This window comes from Vombatus ursinus, unplaced genomic scaffold (assembly GCF_900497805.2).
Source record: "Vombatus ursinus unplaced genomic scaffold, bare-nosed wombat genome assembly UNPS02014789.1, whole genome shotgun sequence".
Taxonomy (NCBI): Eukaryota; Metazoa; Chordata; class Mammalia; order Diprotodontia; family Vombatidae; genus Vombatus; species Vombatus ursinus.
The window spans coordinates 8,412,908-8,438,449 of NW_020954567.1; the positions used below are offsets into that span (position 1 = coordinate 8,412,908).

Consider the following 25,542-nt stretch of genomic DNA (forward strand, 5'->3'; position numbering starts at 1 on the left):
CAGAGAAATAGAGGACTTTCAAGAACTCTTGATGAAAAGACCAGAGCTGAATAGAAAATTTGACTTTCAAATACAAGACTCAAGAGAAGCATGAAGAAGTAAACAGGAAAGAGAAATCATGAGGGACTTATTAAAATTGAACTATTTACATTCCTACATGGAAAGATGATATTTGTAACTCATGAGACCTTTCTCAGTATTAGGGTAGTTGGAGGGAATTATATCTATACATACATACATATATATATATATATACATACATATATATATATATATATATACACACACACACACACATACATACACACACAGAAGGCACAGGGTGAGTTGAATATGAAGGGATGCTATGTAAAAAATAAAATTAAGGGGTGAGAGAGAGAATGGTACCGGGAGGAAGAGAAAGGAAAAGATAGAATGGGGTAAATTATCTCATATAAAAGAGGAAAGAAAAAGCTTTTATAGTAGAGGGAAAGAGGGGGAGGCAAGAGGGAACAAATGATTCTTACTCTCATCAGATTTGGCTTAAGGAGGAATTAACATACATACTCAATTGGGTATGGAAATCTATCTTACCCTACAGGAAAATAGGGGGAAAGGGGATAAGAGAGGGGGAGATGATAAAAGGGAGGGCAGATTGGGGGAGGGGGTAATCAGAAGCAAACACTTTTGAGGAGGGACGGGGTCAAAGGAGAGAATAGAATAAGTGGGAGGGGGGCGGGATAGGATGGAGGAAAATATAGTAAGTCTTTCACAACATGACTATTACGGAAGTGTTTTGCATTACTACACATGTATAACCTGTATCAAATTCCTTGCCTTCTCAATGAGGGTGGCTGGGAAGGGAGGAAGGGAGAGAATTTGGAACTCAAAAGTTTTAAAAATGAATGTCAAAAATTGTTTTTACATGCAACTGGGAAATAAGATATATAGGCAATGGGGTATAGAAATCTATCCTACCAAGGACAGCTAGGTGGTGCAGTGGATAGAGCACTGGCCCTGGAGTCAGGAGGACCTGAGTTCAAATCTGGCCTCAGACCCATAATACTTCCTAGCTGTGTGACTCTGGGCAAGTCACTTAATCCCAATTGCCTCACTTAAAAAAAAAATCTATCTGGCCCTACAGAAAATAGAAGGGGAAGGGGATGAGAGAAGTGAGGAGGGGGGTGATAGAAGGGAGGGCAGATTGTGGGAAGGGGCATTCAGAATGCAAGCCATCTTGGGGTGAGGGTAGGAGAGAGATGGGGAGGAAATTTGGAACTCAAAATCTTGTGGAAGTGAATGTTGAAAACTAAAAATAAATTAATTAATAAAAAGTTTAAAAAAACAATGTGGGAATAGATGAAGACAGTGAGCAATACATTGGAAAATACAGATCATGAATAAGAATTGAGAGGTTCCAAAGGCTTTTAGAATAGACAAACGACTCATGTTTCTACATCTTGAATACCTTCAAGAAAATAAATGGAAGGTGTAATGATGAACAGAAAACATCACAAAAATGAAACAATATACATTTTAAACAGACAAGAAATGACTCATTACTGATGTGGTAGTTATTCTTGATTTAGCTGTCTAGGTACAATCAGGCCACTTACTTCAAGAAAATCAAAATGGTACAGAACTAGAAGCATGAAAATGAATGTATGATGTGCAATTAAAACAATTGCATTACTAAATAGACAACTTATTGATGATGACAATAGGATAGGGATGAAATAAAAAAACAGAAAAACATATAATTTCACTCTTCAGTTTTACTGATATATATATATCAAGGTATAAAATACAGTGGAGAGAATGTTGGACTTAGAGTCAGGAAGACCTGAGTTCTACTGCTGCCTCAGACACTTATTGGCTGTATGACCCCAGGCAAGTTACTTAACCTATCTGTGCTTCAGTTTCCTACTTCACGGGACTGTTGTGAGGATCAAATGTTTTAACATATGCAAGGCATTTTGCAAATCCTGAAGCACTAGACAAATGCTAGCTATTATTACTAGTACCACCAAAAGAAATTAAAAAGCACCTCATTCAGCAAATGCTTGATTGAACTGCCAAGTGGAGAGATACAGCAGCCAATAACAACAGAAAAAATAACAAAGAACAGTGAGGAGGATGACAGAAGATTAAGGGCTGTATCATCTCATTAAAGGAAAGAAGCTGTAGCAAAATTAGCTCAAAGAAACCTTGACAAAAGATTCAATTAAGCAAAATCATCCTGAGGACATTAAGGATGACAATGTAGGGAAGGCAACAAATAGAGGAAGAAATGGACATATTTACAAAAAAATTTTATAACCAAGGTTTTTTATCAATAAGGACAGCAGAACTCCCATGCTTTAACCCTTAACATCATGGATGCATTTACAGAAGAGGTAGAAAGAGCCCTAAAGAGAACATTGTCAAAGCAGCCAGGTTAGACCAAGAATGCATAGAAGAGACCTATGCTGGGTACAACACAGTTGTAAGAGCACAAAGGACTTGATATAAGACAAAAGTATCAAACTCTATAAAAATATGATGACCATATACTACGCATGCCATCAATGGCATCCTCAGGAAGGATATTGGTGAGAAACAGACAGGCTTTCACATGGGATATTCCCCAATGGATGATCTCTCTACCACTACATGACTGACTGAAAGAGCTAAAAAGCACAAGAGCGCACTGTGTTTATTGTTTATTGATTATTTAAAACAAAACAACACAATTTTATGCAGGAAGGCAAAACACTGCTTTACGGGCTCTCCACCAACAAAGCCACAGCTGTGGCATAATCAATAGACAGCTGGGCTTGAGGCTAGTAAGATCTGGGTTCTGGTTCCACTTCCAACACTGACTGGTAATGTCAATGAAATCAAAGGTCTAATCCCTATCGCATACCTAAAAAGGCATAACAACAGAGATAACCTTGATTAATGACTACTAATACCAAATGAGGCATAAAATATGGAGATTTGTGCTTGCCAAAGATGTTCACCTCTGTTCTAGAGAAGAGGTCCAGCGCCAAGTCCAAGCTGAAGAGTGATTCTCTTATAGACAGTTAGGTCCTCCATATGTTCTTGTGTGGAAATGACATTGTGCTGGTTACATTAAGTTCTGGAATACTGCAGAGCCTCCTGGAAGAGATCCATAACCACTCAAGAGAGTTTGGCCTAATCATCTAAACAGGAAAAACCCAATGAATGAAAAGTGCTTCCGTATAGACATATTAACTATGGAATTAATCAATCAACAAATAGGTATTATGTACTAGACAATGATGTGTGATGTTCAATTGTTTTCAGTCGTGTTGGACTCTTCATAGCAATGGTATACAAAAATGAAAATGAAACAAACCTTGCCCTCAAAGAGCTTACATTCTATCAGGGGAACAAAATACATACAACAAAATAAATACAAGACAATTTTTGAGGAGAGGGCACTAGTTATTGGGGGATCTTGAAAGGCTTAATGTATAAGACAGCAGTCAAGTTGAGTTTTGAAGTAAACAAGGGACTCCTAAAAAGGTGGAGGTGAAAACGGAGTCATTCCTAGCATGGAGGACAACTACTGCAAAGTCACAGAGACTGAAGACCGAGTATTGTGTGTGAGGAACAGCAAAACGGCAGGTCTGGCTTGACCAAAGAGTGTGGGTAGGGCACTTTAAAGAGTAAACAGAAGAGTTAATATGTGATCCTAAAGGCAATAGGAAGCCACTGGAGTTAACTGAATGGAGGAGTGAATTAGTCAAACTTGCACTTTTAATAATATTATATTAGTAGCTCTATGGATTACATAAGATTTGTTAGAAAATGGAAACACTTGGGCCAAGGGTAATTAAGAGGCTACTGCAATTATCCAGACAAGGATAGTAGTCATATGAGTAAAGAGAAGGGAAAAGATGTGAGAAATGTTATGGAGATAGAAATTACAAGACCTGGCAACTGACTGGATATGTGAGATGACAGTAAGGAGTCAAGGATAGATAATGCTGGAGTTATAAACAATCTGCAAATGGATTGGAAGGACAGTGGTACTCTAGATTTAAATAAGGAAGTATGAAAGCAGATTAAGGTGAAAGATAATTAGTTCTATTTCAGACATGTTGAGTTTGAAATGCCAATATATAAGATAGCCAGTATGCATGCTGACGATGCCTGTCTGAAGTTCAGATGGAAGACAAGGGGGGAACATATATGTGTATGCATGTGTATATACGCACACACACACATATGTGTATATATACATATATGTATATATATGTACACACATACATACACATATGTGTATGAAGAGAGATATGTTTACACACTAGACAGACAGATAGATAGATAGATAGATAGATAGTTAGATAACAGTTACAGAGCATGATAAGGATCATGAACCAGTAAAAGAAACTAAAAAAGATCAAATAGATAGAACCACTCGAAAGCACTGTCATGAAAGCCCAGAGATAAGAGGGTGGCCAACAGTGATAAGTGTTAAAAAGAGGTCAAGAAGGTCAGGACTGAGAAATGACCATTGTATTTGGTAGGCAATTCAGAAATAAGTGGCAACTGGTGGGGGAGTAGTTTGAGTTGAGAGATGAAGTCAGAAGCAATACCATAAGGCTATAAATTGCCTACCTCTGTGTGTGCATATATGTATATATAGACACATATGTATATACACGATATGTGTATATACACACATATATGGAATATCCATTTATATATGGGTATATACACATATGGAATATCCATGTGGGGGGGATAGTCAGAACACATGAACAATGAGTTGTGCCCAAAACAGGAGGAGGAGGAGGAGTGTGTGTTGGGTTGCTTTGGGAAAGGACAAAACTCCATTAATGATCCCAAACTCCACCTAGAATGAAAGGTCATATTTAATAGCAATAAAAAAAAATTCTACCAGTGTTGCAGTATGGAACACTAAAGTCTCTGAACGATTAAAAATGAGTATCACTTAAGAGGGTAATGGAGGGTATAAATAGGCTACAATACAAAACAAACACAGAACTATGATGTCATCAGAGAAATGCACGATTGAAAAACATAGGCTAGTCATGGCAAGAGCAAGAGATGAGCACTGGACAGCCTGCCCATGTGCTCCGCTAACTGCCTCAAAATGTCGTGAAAAATCAAGGAGTGCTACCAGTACACTAGTTGTACTCCCTGTAGGGAACTTGTGGGAGGACGCAAACAAGAATCACACACAATAACTAGGCATGAGTGGGTTGTGACCAGCATTACTTGGATACAGCCATATGGATGAAATCACAGATCCATTGAGGAATCTGACTAAGAGACAAAAGTTGATATCTGTACAGCCAAATACAGATGCAAAACATAGAAATGAAGAGAAACAGTGTGGCGTAGTAGAAGGAACGTAAGAATAGGACAGGAACTGATTTTAGTCCTTAACCTTTCAGGCAGCTAAATGACTTTAAACAAATCACTTATCTGAGTCTCAATTGTTTATTTAAATTGGACAGTTGCATGAAATTCTCTCTACAACATCCATTTCAACTCCAAAATGTCACAATTCTCTGATTCGAATTATACAAGTTGATATCCTAATTCTCCATTAATAGCTGAGCTCAAAGTTCTCTAGCATAATAAAGTAGAAAGACTTCCTGTGAAGGAAATAAAAAGTAAATAATGGAGAAAATCCTATCTTCATACAAGGATACAAAAGATAATACCAATATCTGTAGAGTTCTTTTCTGATTGTAGGCTGCATACTAAAAGTTCATTAATAAAAGTTATTTCAACTACCCTCTTTCTCCTTGCTGAAGTGAACCAGCAATTCCTGTTCCAGATGACTGACACGAGGTGACAGCCAGGTTTGTGCTATTGTTTATCCCTAGCAACTGTCTCTTTGTACTTACATTTTACATATGCAGTTGGGCATCCCTATGGTGCAGCTGGAACAAGACTAGCATCCACGTGGGACCAAGAACCAGAATGATGGATTTTCAACCCCTTTGGGTGCTTCACTTGTAATATGTGTAAATATTCAAAACATAAAATACACTCGGGAAAATATTCAAAAGTATAATCCAAGACCTTAAAAAATCAATTTGGAATATACCATATTGAAAATGTTTAACATAAAAATAATAATTACACAATTCCCTTGGTCCTGAAACCAAATCGTCAATCTTGGCAAAATGTCAGAGATTTGAGAACTTTGTATATTAAAGACATGTACACAAAAGGGTAAAGGAAATACAAATTTGATCTTAGCTGTTCATCCTTAAGACAGAGACATCTGCCATTTGAATTTCACTAGCTTCAAAGAGTTTACACAACTTAGTTTTCACGGTGTTTTATAAATCCTAAATGAAAACCACAAATAATGATTATCATATAATCATAAGTTCTAAACGTCATTCTGACACTAAAATAATATTTAAAAATCACTTTGGGCAACAATTTCCATTTGTTACATTTACAAAACGAGATCTTGCTCTACTTCCAATGTCGTTCTTATTCACGCTCTCACCTCTCTCCTTAGTTTTTCCTTCCTCAGTTCTATCTGTTTTTGCCGCTCTTTCTGTCGAGGTGAAAGACAGTATGTTGAGTTTATTGGTGATATTTCTGCGGACTGTACTCCGCGGTTAGATTTTCCACTCCCTTTGCTTCTTCGTGTGTTAACTGCTGAGCTTGGACGGTATTTGGGATTGGGTGGAGGCTGGGGAAAATAAACCAGCGGTTCACTTGTGGATGTGTGAGTGATAACATGTGGCTTTCCTAGGAGGTCTTCCTTTTTAATCCCAATAATCCCATTGGTAGCTGAGTTGGAAGATCGAGGTGGTAACTGCTGACTTTCGATCTCAGTAACGTTAACATTAATGGGGGGCAAAAAGCCTTGGCTCTCAATGTCTTGTAAACTCAGAAGCTCAAACTTCCCATCTCTCTCCACTAGTATCTTTCCATCCTTATATTCCTCACTACTGCCATTAGTCGGCGAAAGGAGCACACTCTCTGGTCTACGCTCACCAGAAATACATAGCTGTGACAGTTTCCCAGACACATCTCTCTCATTTTCATTATCATTTCTGTAACTTTCCGTATTTTCCAGCGGGGGCACTTCCAGATCTACTAACTTGTCCTTGAATTTAAGTTTTCTTTCTCTCTTTTCGTTGACAGGCTCTTGAGTCTCCAGAATCTTGTTAGCCGTTACAATCTTTTCCATGATGTATCGCTTTACTTCCTCATCCTCATCATCATCATCAAGATCCTTTTGGCTTTCCATCTTGCTCTCCTGGAATGAGTTTTCACTATCTGAATCAGATACAGGATCCAAAGGTTGAATGCTAGGTACAGAGATGAAGTTATTTTGCCTCGGTGACATCTCATCCTTTGACACTTTGTCATGGTCAGGAAGCTGTTTTGTATCCTCTTCTCCTTTATCGTCCTCTTTGAGTTCTTGGTTGGCAACTTCTTCCTTTTCACTAGACATCTAAAAAGAAATCAGGTTCTCCTTCAGTCAGATGATTCAGAATTGAGGTTCCCCAAATCAAATGCAAATTTATTCACTTGTATAATTCAACCCAGCAAGAAATTTCTAGTTATACAACTTACTTTCTCCAGGAGAAAGTGTTACTTATTGACAATTTGATATGATACTCTATGGTGTATAATTACATAACAAAATATCTTGCAATAAATAATATATATATGAAAAACCCTTTGAAAATGTTTACTGAATTTTACTGTGGTATTATAAAAGGTTTCACTTAAATGATGCATTAATATGCTTTTATATATATAATATATGTGTATATATATATATATTTGTTCTGCTACATAAAGGGGTTAACTACATAATTGTCATTTTTACTTGGGAATTTCCTATTTGTATATTTCTCTCCATTTACAGGTTAAAAAAGAGATTAAAAAATGTTTCCTCCACATGATTCTCCCCTTCAAAATAAAAAAGAAACCTTAAAAAATAATTAATATGTAACCTCCATGAAAACAAGACCTTTTAATTTTTTTCCCTTTTGTCCCTAAGACCTGAGACAGTATAGGGCATATAGTAGATGCTTAATGTGAGTTGATTTTAATTGAAACCTATGGAGGCAAAGCAAATGACTGTGTTCACTCAGGACAACTGAGTCATCAGGTATTTGATGACTTTTATAGTCATCTTCTCCCTGAGTATTTGAAGCTCACGTTGAGTACATGTTCCCTAATTCCATCATCTTCAAACAATCAATGCTGTTCTCTATTGCCCCTCTCCCCCGAATCCATTCCCCTTCTAGACAACTTCCATACATGGCTCCTATCTTTCTTCTCCACTTTTTTTTTTTTTAGTTTTGGGGGTTTTTTTTAGGCAGTTGGGGTTAAGTGACTTGGCCAGGGTCACACAGCTAGTACGTGTCAAGTGTCTGGTCTGAGGCCGGATTTGAACTCGGGTCCTCCTGACGTCAGGGCCGGCGCTCTCTCCACTGCGCCCCCTCGCGGCCCCTTCTTCTCCACTCTTCTATGCTGATTATGCATCAGGCTCCTTAGTCTCAAAAGCTCTTCCCTCTTCTAGACTCTGTGTAAAATTCACCTTCTACATGAAACCCCCGACTTAACCTCATGATCACAGAGCGCTTCTTGTCTCCAACCACATCTTCTTATGTGTCATTTTTTCTAGCACCGCCCCTCAGTACTTACCAAAGGTGTCCTCTGTCCACAAGGGGACCATTTCAGTATTTAACTTTGCCTTCCCTCCCCTTCACACACAACATTATTTTTATCCTATACACTTTTAGCACCCTAGACAACACAATCAACTACCTCAAATTGCCTTCACTCTAGATTTCCCTTATTTTCCAAAATGTCATCCCTGCTTGTCCCCAACACTCTACCTCCCCCTACAATCTGCTTTCTTAACTCCTACAACTTGGCTACACAGATCTTCCAAAGAAAAGATCATAATTAAATAAACCAGGAACTATACAGTTTATACCACCCCATTAATATCTAGTTATTTGTCCTTCACTATCATTTCTCTAGAAGTTATTTCAGACCTTCTCCTACAGCCCCTATTCCCATCAATTAAATCTAATGACCTCACCTTATTTCACTAAGACCAAGAGTATTTAGCATGAAGTCCACTTCCCTCTTCATCTCCAAGCTTCTTCCCCACTGGTCTCACAGGAAACAGTGTTCTCTGAAGCTTAACCCCCTTCACCTCTGCTTGGATATCATCCCTCTTCACATCCCAAAACATCTTGCTTCGATCCTGATGTTCTGCTTTGCTAACATCTTCAGTCTTTCTTTCCACTAGCTTTTCCTTTTGTAATCACTATATAGACTGTTCTCCTGGTTCCACTTTTCACTCTGCATCATTATTAGTTCATTCAAGTATTCCCATTTTTCTCAACTCCTAATATAATTTCTTACATCACAGTGATATTTCATTGCATTCATATGGCAGAATTTATTCAGCTATTCTCAATCAATGGGTGCCAAATTTGTGGCCAGTTTTTTGCTACCACAATGTTCTTATTTAAATATACGTGTATATATATATATATATATATATATACACACACACATATATATACATATACATACATCTATATCTATATATCTATATTCTTTACTTCTGTCTTTAATTCTTCCCCCCTCCCTCAAGAGTATATTTCCAGTAATGAGATTGCTTGAGTCAACAGATATAAGCAATTTAGTAACTTTTCTCAGATCATTCCACATTATTTCCCAGAATTGGGCCAATTGACAGTTCCACCAATGGTGTATTAATGTACCTGTCCTGACAAAGCTTTGACAGCTTTGACAATTTCCAGTTTATCATCTTTATAAATTTGCTGTGTGTAAGATGAGAAACTGGAATCGTTTTAATTTACATTTCTTTTATTACTAGTGATGTGGAATAATCTTTCAAATGTAATCTTTTATAATTTTTCATCAAATTCTTTTGAAAACCACCTTTTTTGATAACTATTAGGGAATGAGTATTGGTTTTATATATTTCATTATTATACACTGGAGGTGAGACTTGTATTTGAGGTATTTTCCCTAATTAATCATTTTTATTCCTCTATTTATTCCCCTAATTAACAATCTCCCTTCTTATCACAGCTACATTGATTTTGTTCATGTAAAAGCTTTAAAATTTTATGTTGTTGAAATGTCTGTTTTCTCCTTTATGATCACATCTGTCCTTTATTTGGCTAAGAATTCTCCTCCTGGCCATAGTTGTAAAAGGTACCTCCCTCCTCCACCCTAGTCTAAATTTTTAAAGAGGTGACCTTTTATGGTTGGGTCACCTGTTCATTTGGAACTTTATTGTAGCATATAGTGGAATTTGTGGTCCAAATCTATTTTCTACTAAACGGCCTTCCGATTTTCTGAGTGGTTCCTGTCAAAATAGAGAATCCATCTCCCAACAGATTATTGTTGGTTTAACTGAACATTAAAGCTACTGTTTCTGATTCTTACTTATCCAAACTGTTGCACTGATCTACTTTTCTATGTTTGAACCAAATGTTGTTGGGTTTTTTTGGTACTTACTGCTTTATCATACAGTTTCATATCTGGAAATGTTATCCCTTCTTTATTCCTATTTTTTCCAGTATTTCCTTTAACATTCTAGATTTTTTTCTTCCAAATGATTTTTGTTATTATTTTGTATAGTGGGACAAAGCAACTCCTTAGTAGTTTGACTGGTATAGGCTCTTTGTGGCCCTTTTCTCTTTTCTGTATCACTCTCTCTCTTTGTGATGTCATCTATTCCCATGGATTTAATAATCATCTCTATGAATATGGCTCCCAAATCCACACTAACTAGCCCTAAGCTCTCTCCTGAGTTCCAATACCGCATAACCAACTGCCTACTGGACATTTTGAACTGGATGTCCCATTGGCATCTCAATTTCAACACGTCCAAAACAATTCTTAATCTTCCCCTCAAAAACACGTCTTTGTCTAAACATCCACATTTTCATTATGGGTACTACCATCCTTGAAGTCACTCAGGTTCACAACCTAGGAGTCACCTTTAACTCCTCACACACACTCCTATATCCACCACTCAGCTGGCAAGGCTTGATTCTACCTCCCCAACCTCTTAAGCATCTCTGCCTTTCTCTCTATTTCTACACACATGCTCCTAATTCAGGCTCTCATCACTCTTGCGTGAAGTACATGAAAAACCTGGAGAACCGATCTCCCTGTCTCAAGTGACCACAGCATGGTCTACCCAGCTACCAGAGTGATTTTCAAAAAGCATAGGTGTGACCGTGTTTCTTTCTCCTTTGCTCTATTAACTTCAATGGCCCCTAGTCTCTCGAGAATCACAACAAATTCCTGTTTGGCATATAAAGCTCTTTACAGCCTGCCCCAACCTACCTTTTCAGCACTGTTACACATACTCCCTTTCCTATACACTGCAGTCCAGTCAAACTGGTGTTCTCACTGTCCCTCACACACAATACCATCCCCCAGCTTTCTGCCTTTGCTTGGTTGTCTCCCATGCCTGGAATGCATTCCCCACCTCTCCTCTGCCTAGTTTGCTCCAATGTTCAGCTCGAGTACTGCCTCCTGGAAGAAGGCTGTCCTGATTACTTTGTTTTTATTCTATACATATTTTGTATATGTTTATATACGTCCACGTTGTTGCCCCAGACAGAATGTCAGCTCCTGTGTTTGTCTTTGCATCCCCACACCCAGTACATTTCTAGGCACTCACTAAATAAATGCTTGTTGACTGACTGACTGTCATAAGCCACAGAAGTTTCTTATTTTGAGAGGGAGTGTGGTATAGCAGGAAGAAGAATGGCCCTGGATTCCACAGCGACCTGGGTGGGAATCTTGTACCATGTTCCCCGCTTGTTAGTGATACGGCCACAGCCATGTAACTTAATCTCTTTAAACCTTAGTTCCCTCATCTGTAAAATGGAGTTAATAAGGCCCCTAATGGTTATCTTATGGGGGCATATTGTGGGGATGAGAGCATATACTTAAATAAAACTTACGGCTATTATCGTCATTCCTTTTTAAAATCTCACCTGATCCATCTGACCTCTCTAACCACCATTCTTTTAATGATTTTCCTCTCATGGCCACATCCCAAAGACAAAGAGCTGTCAAGTCACACCTTCATAGCTACCTTCACAACACCCCTCCTACAAATCTCCTTCTCTCTTCTCACACAGTGAGTTCCTCAGCCTAGCACAGGCTCTCCCCACATAACTCCTAAACCACTGGAGCAGCCTTCAGCATCTCCCCACTCCAGCTTATCCTCCACTTGGCTGCCAAGTGATCTTCCAAGAGTCTGATCACATCATCTCCTTCCTCATTAAATCCCAGTAGCTCCCTGCTACTTTCAGGATCAAATATAAAATCCTATCATTGGTTTTAAAGCCCTTCACAACCTGGCCCATTCCTACCTTTCCAGTCTTCTTATACTTGACTCACCTCCATATACTCTAAGATCCAGCTACACAGATTCTTCTCCCCAGAGAGCAAAACATTTTAAGAATTTACAGTGCCAAGTTCGAAAAACTGCAGTTTCCTTGCTCTACCTTATACATGACACTCTCATCTCCAGATTCGACACCTTTTATTAGCTCTCTCCCTAAGCCAAGAATGCTCTCCCTTTTTCTCAAACGCCTGACTTCCCTGGCCTCTCACTCTTCCACAGGCCTTTCCCAGTCCCTCTTCTCCATCCCCCCTCCCCCAACTGGTGAGATTACTTACCATTACACTGTATATATCCTGAATGCACAATCTTTGCATACATTGTGTACTTCTTATATCTACTTTGTTATTCATATGTTGCGTTCCCCACTAGAATGTGAACTTCTTGACTTCGGAACTGTGTTTTTGTGTCTCTTTTTATCCCAAACACTCAGCACACGCCTGGCATACGGTACTTAACATGCGTTCTGATTAATTGGCAGGTACTTTATACCTGTCCCCTTCTATTCTTCTCTCCCAACTTCTCCATAACCCTCCCACCTCTTCACCCAAATCAAGTTTGTCATCACCAATCCCTTACAACTGTTCTCCAAGGTTCCCAGTTCATTCCTTCTATTCAATCCATGGATTTTCCTCAGCTCACACCTTCTCTCTAAAATATCTTTCTTTGTTTATAAATTATATATATGTGTGTGTGTGTGTGTGTATATATTAATACCAGGTTTTTTTTTGTTGCACTTAACCACTCACCTTTACAATAACAACTCATTTTAAGGTTTACAAAGAATTTCTCCCACAACCACCCTGTGAGATAGGTAATCCAAGCATTTTCATCCCCCATTTTTCAAATGAAATAACTGAGACTCAAGAGAAGATAAGTTTCTTGCCAGGAATATAAGCTTAGAATCACACACAGATATTCTGGCTCCAAACCCAATGCTTATGCCATTATACCAAGTCAAGTCAACAAGCATTTATTAAGCATCTACTCTCTGCCAGGCCTTGCATGCAGTCTTCTCATGTGGTTTCTTTTTTTAGAAGGACATCATTTCATGATCTAACCTAAGTTACATCCAAATCCATGCTGTACACAAAGATCCACTGTATTTATACTTCTCTTTTTGACACACTTAGTTATGTTTCAATTCAGTAACTCATTCAAAAACCATTTCTTCTTCAATGTATACAAAACATTGTGCTCAGTGATGAGAGAAAGAAAATTAAGAAATAGTATAAATATAGTGGTACATTTAAAAAAAAAAGGTTGTTGTTTATAGTAAATACCTCAATCATGCCGATGTGGTTTTTTTCTTCTTCATTAATTAACCACTCAAGGTCCTTTTCAAAGTCATCTTCATATTCTCCACTTTCCCTCAAATCAGCATCTGTCCTTTCATTCATTTTCTCCTTGTTAAAGAATAGTGCTGTCAGGCAGAAAAGAAAAGACATGGCAATATGTCCTCATAGGAAAAGGAATCCTGCAAAAAATCTACAATTTCCAAAGGAGGTAACACTGAACATAAAGTATATTGATTTCACTAAAAAACAAAACAAAAAAAAACTAGTTAAGGTTTGTAAATCAAAGGATATCTAAGTGATGAAAGAACTTCCTGAACCCTATTCAGAATTCCTTCCGAGAAACACACAGATACACGGACCTATAATTATCATGCCAAGAAATGTGAAAGCAAATACAAGCATATCTTGTTTTATTGTGCTTCATAGATATTGAGTTTTTTACAAATTGAAGGTTTGTGGCAAGTCTGTGGCAAGCAAGTCCTTTGGTGCCATTTTCCAATATAATGTGCTCACATTGTGTACTCTATGTCACATTTTGGTAATTCTCACAATATTTCAAACTTTTTCACTATTATTATATCTATTATGGTGATCTGTGATCAGTGATCTTTGATGTTATTATTGTAAGTGTTTCGGGGTGCCACAAACCACAACCATATATGATGGCAAACTTTTGTTGTTGTTGTTGTTTATATATGGTCTCTCTTATTGGACTGGGAGGTTCTTAAAATCAAGGACTTTTGAAATGTTTCTCTGTCTCCAGTGCTTCACATATACCCTGGTACATAGTAAGAGCCTAATGAATGCTTCTTGTCTGACTTGACAGCATCTGGTAAATTACTGGATGTTATATTATCTTTCAGATCTACTTTTTCTCTATGCCTACTGCCATGATTCTAACATAATCCCTGAATTGACACCTGGATGGACTACTTTCAAATAACCTCACATTATTAGAGAATCTGAGAATTGGAAAGCCATCTGATGTTAATCCACATTGGGACAAGAATCCCTTGTACATCTTATGTAACAGCCAGCTAGTATGACAGCAAATTTAATCAATAAATATTGTGTGTGTTCTGACTGCTCAACCAACCAGCCATTTCCTTCTCTCTCCCTCTCCTCAGGCCTCTCTATTTCCTGATACACAATCATATTGAATTTAGGCCAGTTAATAAGTATACAATGATCTCTAAGCACTCAAATGAGAGGAAGAGTAGATTAATGTGGCAAACTTCATTGTTGTCTTATTTTAAGAAATTGCCACGGCCACCTTCAGCAACCCTGATCAATCAACACTGAGACAAAACCCTCTACCATGAAAAAGATTATAACTCACTGAAGGCTCAAATGACAGCATTTTTTTTTTTTTGCAATAAGGTATTTTTTAATTAAGTAGGTACACTGGGTTTTTTTTTTTAGACATTATTGCACACTTAATAGGCTACAGTATAGTGTAAGCATAACTTGTATATGCACTGGGAAACCAAAACATGTGTGTGACAAAAGTATCACTTTATTGCAATGGTCTGGAACTGAACCCACAATATCTCCAAGGTATTCCTGTGTCAGAAAACGCTATCAGAAAAAGCCCTGATATTTTGGAGGTGGAATTCTCGTTCCTTTTTCCCTATCCCTCCTCCCTCCTCTAATTTCGGAATTCATGAAGTTAGACAGAAGCAATTTCCTTTTTGAGTTCCATTCACTGATAAGAGGATAGAGGATTGGAGAGAAACCAACAATGGGGAAATCCCAAGAACCCCTTCCTCTTGCAAAGGGTCTCTTATAGCAAAGAAAGAGATCCTGGATCCTGCAATCATGGTAACAGAACTGCTTTGGCAGGTTGTTTCCCTGTCAAACACATCCAGTTGCTAAGGGTTCTGGCTAGTGAGATTCCCGGTTTCCTTAAACACACAACTGACTCATTCTTTCCTCTCAACAAAGACAATTTATTATACAATAGAAAAGAATTGCATTATCTCAGAGTTGTGAAAGAGCTCAGAAAGTCCACTTCTGGGAACTCAGACACATAAAACCGTCCTCTATACAATGTATCCAACAAGCACACACACGTCTTTCATCTGAAGCCATCTAATAAATAGAACCCACTCCCTTCCCAGACAGTCATTTCTGCTTCTAGATAACTTTAATTAATGGGAAGTTTTTCTTCACCTCTGAGAAAAATCAAATGTTCATTTTCTATTTGATTTCTTTCTATATCTGATTCTATTCTATAACTGCCTCAATCAAGTTTCTTTGTCTCTGAGTTAGGTTCAGAAGTTCATGAGTCCAGAAGTTGTTTTCTGCCTTGAGTTAAGTTTAAAAGCTAAGTTTTCTTATAAATCACTGTTTTTGATAATTTATTTATTTTTAGTTTTCAACATTCACTTCCATAAGATTCTGAGTTTTAAATTTTCTCCCCCTCCCCATTCTTCCCCCCACCCCCAAGATGGCATGCAATCTGATATACTTATACACACATATTAAGCATATTTTCCCATTAATTATGATGTGAAGAACAATTAGAACTAATGGGAGGAACCACAAGAATGAAGCAATAAAACAAAGCAACAAAGGAAAAGGCAAGCAAATAGTATGCTTTGATCTGCATTCAGACCCCACAGTCCTTTCTCTGGATGTGGATAGCAATTCCCACAGTGAGTCTTTTGGAGCTGGCTTAGATTCATGCACTGCTGTGAAGAGCCAAGTCTATCAAAGTTAGTCATAGCACATTGTGGCTGTTACTGTGTACAATGTTCTCCTGGTTCTTGCTCATTTCACTCTGCATCAGTTCATGTAAGTCTTTCCAAATTTTTTTTAAGTCTGCCTGCTCATCATTTCTTATAGAACAATGGTATCCCATTACATTCATATATCACAACTTGTTCAGCTATTCCCCAAATGATGGGCATCCCCTCAATTTCCAATTCTTTGCTACCACAAAAAGAACTACTATAAATATTTTTGTACATGGAGGTCTTTTCCCCGTTTTTATGATCTCTTTGGGATATAGCCCTAGAAGTGCTATTGCTGGGTCAAAGGGTATGCACAATAAATCACTTTAATGGAAAGAAAATTATTATCTCTGTGCCATTAGCTGCCTTTGTACAATTAGGAATAAAATTTATTATCCTTGAAAGGTGCAGGTGTATTCTAGAGTCTGGTTTGTTATCCCTGCAACACTGGTTGTGTTTCAAGAAAGGTCGGTCTGGCATCACTGCGACACTAATGCGGATGGACATCACCAATGAACTTTCCCTAGCAACAAGATGGAAGGAGGGGCTGTTGCTAGCCCTAAATTCCAGATTTCCATCCAATCATATTGTTTTTCATCATCTACGACACTTCTGACTTTGTAACTAATCGTACTGTTTTCCATCGTCTATGATGCTCCAGACTTTGTAACCAATCACATTGTTTTCCACCTGTGATGCTTCCTGTTCTTTGTCCCCTAGTACTTCCCCAAACTAGATGAAGGCTCCCAAACTCTACCTCGTGGTCCATTTTATTGGTAATTGCTAGCCTTACCAATAAACTGAACATACTTGGGACCTTGTGCTTCAGTTTACCTTAATTTCAATTGCAACACCTCAAATCGTAATTTGCTTCTTTCCATCTTCCACCCATTGTTCTCAGGTCCGTCCTCAGGAGCCAAGAACAATAGTTCTATTACATCCTCTTTCACATAGCAACCTTTCAAATTCTTGAGGTCAGTTACCCTGTCCCCCTAAATCTTCTCTTTTCTAAGCTAAACATTCCAAGTTCCTTCAACAGATTTTCATATGGCATGATCTCAAGGTCCTTCAACAGCATTGTTGCTCTCTCTAGCTACTCTATAGTTTTTCAGCGACTTTCCTAAAACATAGTATCCTGAACTGAACCCAATACTACAGATGTGGTCTAATCATTACAGAGTATAGCAGGATTCTCCCCAATCTAGTTCTGTACCCCGTCCCTCTCATAGCAAGCTACAGATCTCATTCTCTTTTTTGATTACCATATCAATCATACTGTCAACTCATTAAGTTTGCAGTCCACTAAAATCCCAGAATCTTTTTCAGACAAATGACTATGACTCTCAAGTCATGTACTTCTGTTTCTTAAAAAAAAAAATTAAAGCATTAAGACTTTGCACTTATTTATATTAAATTTAGTCTTATTAAATTTGACCCAATATTCTGTCAGAAATCTTTTTGAAGAGGCAGCATGGCGTAATGGAAAGAGGAGGACCAGTATTTAAAAAAAAATCACTCCGGACATTTAATAGTTATATGACTTTGCACAAATCTGAACCTCATTTTCCTGATCTGTAAAATGGTGATAATTACAGTATCTCCCATGCAAGACTTTTCTGATGATCCTCTTATGGAAAGTCCTCGGTGTAAATTATAAAGCACTATATAAATATAATCAGTAGGTGTTGCTATGGAGCAAGGTTTAATTGGGCACTTTTTTTTTATTCTCTCTTCCTAATAAGAAAGCGATAAGAGGAATTCTTACCAAACCACCCTTTCTCATCCCACTGGTTAGCTCCAGGGCAAAGTCTCACCTTAGTCCACACCATTATTCCAGCCCCCCTTTACTCAGAAATGGGAAATTTGCTTGAGGTAGTTCACAGTTGATGCATCCACACCAGCATATTGTTACAGCAAAGATTTTGATTTTAAATCTAAAGGCACATGGTTCCCAGATGACATGGTCATCTCTCCTCTCTCTATTTTAGGAAAATATAAAGATTATTATTAATAAAATCATAACCATAATATCTTCTCACATATACAACTCATGGAATCCCTGCAGGGGGAAACCTTGCTCACCAGAATAAAAGTCTAATCATTACTCTGACCTATTTTTAATTCTATTTGCCCCAATTATTCAATGGCATCCTCAGTTTTGCCCTCCCGGACACAGAATCAACATACAGACACAACACCAAAAAGTTATGGTCAAGTAGTTTGTATGTCATGGAAAAATGTTTTCAAGGATGCTAATAAAAATTTATAAAAAGACAAAGAACAGAAAAACTGAGGAGTGAACACCAGAGATGAAGGGGGAAGCTGAAACACTGCACGGGTTCCCGCAATCTCCTGGAGAGAAATAATTTATTCACATTGCTCTCAGAGTTGTCTCTTTAAGATCAGAAGCTAAGTCACAGAAACCATGATTGCTGTGATAAGAGTTCAGTCTCTTTACAATCAATCAACATTGCTGTTTATCCCACTTCCCCTGGGCACCAATCGCTTGCTCTAGGGGATGCCACCACAACCACTGCTGCTGCACATCTGCGCATCAAATGAACATGTTACCTAGGTCTTTATCCAAGTTACTAATCCAAAAAGACAGGGAGACAGCCTCCCCAGTTGAAACTGAATCACTGATGACATTCCTTTGTTACAGCCATTCAACCAGCTAATTGCACCCTATCTGGCCAACATTCACAAGACTACTCTGAAAGACTCTGCCTCTCATCTCAGTAACAGAACTAAAAAGGAGGTACACTGCTAAACTACCAAGAAATCCTTCCTAATTTTATAACTGTACAGCTGTCTACAACTGCTGAATCAGCCTTTATCAAAGAATCTCTCAAAGTCAGAAGGGACCTTAGACTAACCTTCCTACGAATTCCCTCTGTATCAGTTGTATCAAACTCAATTAGAAACAGATCCCTGTGAGCTGCAGATTGACTTAGAAAAGCACAAACATTATGTTTTATTGTATTTTTTATTTTTGTTAAACATTTCCCAATTAATTTTAATTTAGATTGCATGTGGGAGTTTTTCAGGTTGCATGACTTCTTGGCCATGAGTTTGACACCTCCACTATGTATCATTTCCACAAAATAGTCCATAGATCTTTGCTTGAAGACTTCTAGTGAAGGAAAACCCACTAACTTCCCAAGGCAATTTGTTCCACTTTGAGACAACTCTAATTATCAGGAAGTTTTTCCTTATACTGACCCTATATAGTGTACAGAACAGGAAATAAAAATGCGACCTTCTCTCTTTCTGTCTTAGGTGGTAGGGAATTTCATAGGACAAACAACAATGTATGGGCTGTCAGAGATTGCCAATTTCATGACTTTATCTTTCACCTCCAAACCCATCCCTCTTTTCAAACGTCTTCAGTTACACAGATTCACAGTGTCATCTTAGGCTCTTCACTATCCTTCACCCCACAGGGCTAATCAGTCGCTAATCTTGTTTCTACCTCCACATCTCTCCCATCTGTTCCCTTCTCTCTACACATAATTACCACTCTATTTACTGGTGGTGGGGTATTTACATGTATGTGTGTGTGTGTGTATGTGTATATGTGTGTGTGTGTATGTATATATATATGGAGAGAGAGAATATGGAGTGTATATATAGTGTATGTATGTGTACATTCACACCATTCCTATCATAATATGTGTGTATATATGTAAAAATATACACACACACACATACATACACACATACTGGGAATATACACAATTTTTTTACTGTGATGGGGTATAATTTTAAAATGGACTGCTTTGTACTTTTAATGTTTTCTCCACCTTGCTCTCAAATTAGATTCTAAGCTCCTTGAATAGTCTATCTTCTATTTTTTCTTTTTGTATCTTCCACTGCCTACCATAGTACTTTGCACACTACGAGCATCCAAAAATACTTGCTGGTTGAAATCATGAAATGATAATGTAATGGAACTGAATTAATCTAATAACCAAGAATCTGGGATTAATAGGACTTTTCATGTAGACTTAAATGTCAAGAATATTCCAGGCTAGAAAATATAGCAATAAATTTTAGGTAGTATTTTTCAAATATTTGTGTTCTTTTTTTTGGTGCCTCCTAAACAAAATTAGTTCAGCATTCCAGCTCATTTGATGAGTTTTGAAAATAAGTTATTTCCTATTTTGATTATTTCCAATTCATAAAAATTCTTCAGGTATATTTTGTGTATTATTCGGCTTCAAAATGTCTATACCTCTTGATTACTCAAAGGAACATAGATCAATGTTTCTCAAACTTGAAACTCTAACTCCAGAAATGGTCACAGAAATCAAAACAGTAGAACTTCAGGCTATCAAAGCTATCAGTGTTTTAGTGGGATTATTTAGTCTTATACATCATTTACTCTTAATCTGTTACCCATATTCTTACACCCCATTTATTCTCACCCATATTAAAAAAAAACAAACCAAAAGCATGCTTTTAGAGTGGTGGAATTCAACAATTACAAAATCACTATAAGAAATTGTTGTTTGGTTACACAAAAACAATTTTAGCTTTTGGCTTCAAACTCCTCTCCCACTAAATCTTTTTTTTTTTTAACCAAGCCTATTAACTGGGCAAAATTTATTATTTTTCTTCATCTGTTTTTCCCCTTCTACTAGCTAGCTAACTGCTAGTTAAAAGTAAAATACCAAAATTTCACCAGCAGAGAGGGAAAAAACAAAATTCAGAAAAGAAGGAAGGAAGGAAGGAAAGAAGAAAGAAAGGAAAAAGAAAGAAAGAAAAAAGAAAAAAGAAAGAAAAAAGAAAAAAGAAAGAAAAAAAAGAAAGAAAGAAAGAAGAAAGAAGAAAGAAAGAAAAAATAAAGAAAAAAAGAAAGGAAGGAAGAAAGAAAACAGGGCAAACCATAAGCTAATGACCAATTCCTAAACTGAATAACTGAATAAAGATGCTAAATTCTGATGACCTCCTTTAAAAACCTTACTTCTCTACTTCAAAATTGCCTGTTTAGACCCCCCCATCATCTATTGCTCTTCTCCCATATCGTCAGTTCATCTCCCACAAATATTCTTATTTTTACCCCCCAAAGACAAATCAAGCTTATAGCTTTTATTTGATTGTTTGACATAAATACTATCACTGGTTAATATTGATTTTTACTGAATTAATTAGTTGTCATTTTCTTTTTGATATTATTACCATCTTTGATGTTTGCATTTCTTTGAAAAAAGAACAACAAAATTCAAAGGGACCTTCAAGGAGACAAAATTAGGTTTAATTAACTTTGTAACTTGAAAAATAGATGGTGGTATTATTTCAATATCCAGTGTTGGTTTCTTTGAGGCTACCTCAAGAAACAGTCACTATTCACTTAGCCACTGTTTTTCTTCAAAGAAATAAACTAAATCAATTCATTCAGCTCAACAAATTCAATTCAACAAACCTTCAGGAAGAACCTGCAATATTTAAGGCATCCAGGATACAAAGACACAAATAAAACTTCTCCTTATCCTCAAGAGCTTGCAGTTCAGGTTAAGTTTTTATTTCTTTCTAAACACACACAAAAAGTGTCATGTAATACAAAGGCTTTAGCATCTTGGGTTAGAGAATCTAGGTTCAAATCCAGAATACTATCTATTAGTTATGTGATTTTAGGCAAGTCATTTGCCCTGGGGACCTCAATATCTGCAAAATGAAGAGGTTGGACCACATAATCCCTGAAGTCCTTCCTAGCTCTAAATGTATGATCCAATTAATATTTAGGTGCCTCTCATCTGCTGCTAAATAATAATGTAGGTAATATTGATGTCTAAATGTAAGCATTATAAACATAATCCTGAAAATGCAAATAAAGTCATGCAGAAAATTATACCAAACATTATTATTTCCAACATCTTTCCAATGTGAAAATTAGATCACCAAGTTAAAATCTCTACTCAGCATCACACTTGTTTTTAATACTACTGCAATATAATAAATTTTAAAACACAAAGCTGAATTGAACTCAATTGAAACAAATAAAAGTTCCATCCAAACATAAAGACATAAAAGTGCAATTACTTTCAAGCAAATTTTAAAGGTATCATAGCCCTAATTATTTTCAAGCAAATTAAAAAAGTATCTTCTAGCCCCATCAGTAAAAATGAACACAGATCAGAACACACATCCCTTATGTCTTATTCAGATGCGTCACAGGACACTTAACCCCCTTCAGCTCTCTTAATCTTCATCTGGAGTGTACAATCCATATGGCACACAATCATTATGCTTGAGAGGAGACACCTTGGCCAAATTCATTACTAATGATGTTCCTGTCTTATTTGTCTATTGTGAGTTTAACACATCTGAATCTCATGGAGTTTATCATCGGCAAGTAAAGAGGTAGGTTTCTTGGACAAGCCAACCTTTTCAACACAGATGTTAATTAGAACAGGAAATTAATTCCCTCCCTAAGGATGTCTGCTAAATCCCCCAGTCTCCTAGTGGATAGGAAACTACAGATCTTTTAGTTTGAGTCTGAATTATCACATATACACCTGTTTCACAAGGTTTCATTTTGAAGATTCTGATTTTTCATAAAAAGCTGAATCCAACCACTATCATATGTCGTTTTTGAAACTCTTGCAAAGAACTGTAACGGGAAATTCTGTAGTTAAGTAAGACCGTACCATTATCAAGTTGTAAGGTAAAATAAAAGGAAGGAAGGAAGGGAGGGAAGGAAGAAGAAAGGAAGAGAGGGAAAGAAGAAAGGGAGAGAGGGAGGGAAGGAGGAAGAGTAGGGAGGAAGAGAGGGAGGGAGGAAGGAAGGAAGTGAAGAATGGAGGGAGAAAAAGAAGGGAAGGAGGAAGGAAGTAAATGAGAAAAAAAGAAAAGGGAGGAAGGAAGCGAGGGAGAAAAAAGAGAGGGAGGAAGAGAAAGAAATGAAGGAAAGAAGAAAGGAAGGGAGGGAAAGAAGAGAAAGAGAGATAGAAAAAGAGAAAGGAAAAAAGAAAAGAAAAGAAAGGTGTCTTAGGAAAGGGAAAATAGGACTGGGCTGATTCCACTTGGGTTATCACCATCCAGGGCGACTGTCACATGTAAAACTCCAAAGCTCATAACTGAGCCCATGCCATGACAACTAAAGACTTTGACAACACTCCCTGTGGGGGTGAGAAACCTTGTTTTTCAGGCAGGGGACGAACATACAAAGTTCACAATAACAACATTTTTTCCCATGTAAACTCAAATTCCCCCAAATGACTTGAGGGCCGGGAACACGGATGGCTACTCTAAACTTCGGGCGGTCCCTGCCCCGGCACCCAGGACGCCTGCCCCGCGGAAGGCTGCCCAGTCCGCCCGCCACGCCGCGTCCCCGCGCTGCCCTTCGGGGCACCCCTCCCTCTGTCCAGCCCGCCTCCCCTTCCCTTCCCTGGGCGTCCCTTCCTGCCTGTGGAGGTCGAGGACGGCGGCGGCGGCTGGGGTCACTGAGATGGAAAGGAGCGGGACGGACGGAGGGCGGGACAGGTCCTCCTCTCTTCCTCTTAGCTGTGTTCTGACAGCGAGGCCAGGAAGGCAAGGCTGCATCCGCAGCGGTGGCGGAGGCGAAGGGAGGAGGAGGAGGAGGCGGAGGCGGCGGCGGCGGCGGCGGCGGCGGAGGGGCTGGGGCGACGGTAGAGGGGCTGGGGCGGCGGTGGCTGGGACCGGGCTGCCATGGCAACAACGGGACCCCGCCTCTTCCATCCGGGGCCTTTGCCCTGCACAGACGGGGACGCCCACCCTCAGTACGGCGCAAGCGCAGACCGCAGCGTCCTCACGACTCCTCCGTCCAACCAGAAAGGAACTTTCGAGACGCTGTTTCCATGGAGACTGCCAAAGGAACGGAACGAGGCACAGATCGCGCTGGGGGCGGGACTTAATTGCCGGTCATCTTGGGGGCGGGGCAGGCGGTTTCCGCTCCACAACTTCTCTGCTCGTGTGACTTGAAGCCACAGGTTGGCCCGCCTTTTACCTAAGGGAAGGGTAGTTAGGGTTTTTTGGCGTTAATTCTTTTTTTTTCTTAATCAGATCCCCACTTTAGGGTTTGAAAACTGAGGAGCAGAGAGCGGGGCTCAATAGGTTGGACGTGACGACTTTCTCCCCAAAACTAGCCGCGAAATTTAGATTCAACTCGTACTGATGCGTTAAAAAGCCCCCTCCCCCCCAAAAAAAATGCAAAAGAAGATGCTTGAAAACCACTCCCATTATTAAAAATAACTGTCATTTTAGAATAATTACTTTTCCTCCAGGGAGTTGATGAATTCTTAAATTAAACATTCTCCACGTGGGTAGGATATAATATAGAAGGGGGGGAGCGGGGAACTAAGAGGATTAAAAAATAATTAGAATTACTCAGTTTGGGGGCCCGTAATAGTGATTCTCAGTTTCCTCTGCAGTCTTCTTTCTTAAGCAGGGTTATATGGGAGTGCTTGTTTTAGTTGGTGTCTGTTCATGTCAGAATTTTTAAAAAAAATTAGAATTAGAACATTGCCCTAAGATTAATTAAAATAACTATTTATGAAGATGGGTGGAAATTTTTATGGGAGTGTTTATTTTAGTCAGTGTCTCTTAATGTCAGTAAAAAAATAGAATTAGTACTTTGCCCTAAGATTAACTAAATACCTGTATTTATCAAGTTGATGCAATTTTTTTTCCTTTTTTGGGAGGGTGCAGTTTATTGCTCAGTAATGTATAATAATAAAAATTATGTTTGAAATTGGCCAGGAGAATTTTTCTAAAATATTTTGCGGTGGTTCATGGGATCTCTTTCAAAAAATAAAATCTGGCTGCCCAAGCAAAAGACATAAAGCATGGAAAAAAGGAAACAAGTTCTCAGATTTGTTTACAAAGAAAATGATAAATAGAGCTAGGGACTGGATTTAGTCGCCAGGGAATTTCCCAAGTGAAGAGCTCACCAGTACCTGGCAGCATCTTCTCTTCAATTTATAGTTTTAGGAAAGACCTTAGCACTTAATGGTCAAGTGATCTGCTCATTGTCACCAAAAAAAAAAAATCTTTTAAAAATGAAAATAGTTTTGAGACTCTTTAAAATACCAAAGTTTTTTTAAAAAAATTTAAATGTAAGGAC

The 25,542-nt window shown here is 38.1% G+C and overlaps 1 protein-coding gene across 2 annotated transcripts in view; it reads right to left on the reverse strand.

Annotated features, from left to right (window-relative positions):
* Positions 1-24,036, reverse strand: part of CCDC181 (coiled-coil domain containing 181) — a 44,877-nt gene extending 20,841 nt beyond the window's left edge. The window contains exons 1-3 of one of the 2 annotated variants that reach the window (XM_027868538.1): positions 23,866-24,036; positions 13,708-13,847; positions 6,488-7,447 (exon numbers count right to left, since the gene is read on the reverse strand). In XM_027868538.1, coding sequence (XP_027724339.1) covers positions 6,488-7,447; positions 13,708-13,824 — 1,077 coding nt within the window. In that variant the 5' untranslated portion in view covers positions 13,825-13,847; positions 23,866-24,036. Of the gene's footprint in view, positions 1-6,487; positions 7,448-13,707; positions 16,064-23,865 lie in introns of those variants that run through there. The other variant, XM_027868537.1, reaches the window with a different exon arrangement.
* Between the last annotated feature and the right edge of the window lie 1,506 nt (positions 24,037-25,542).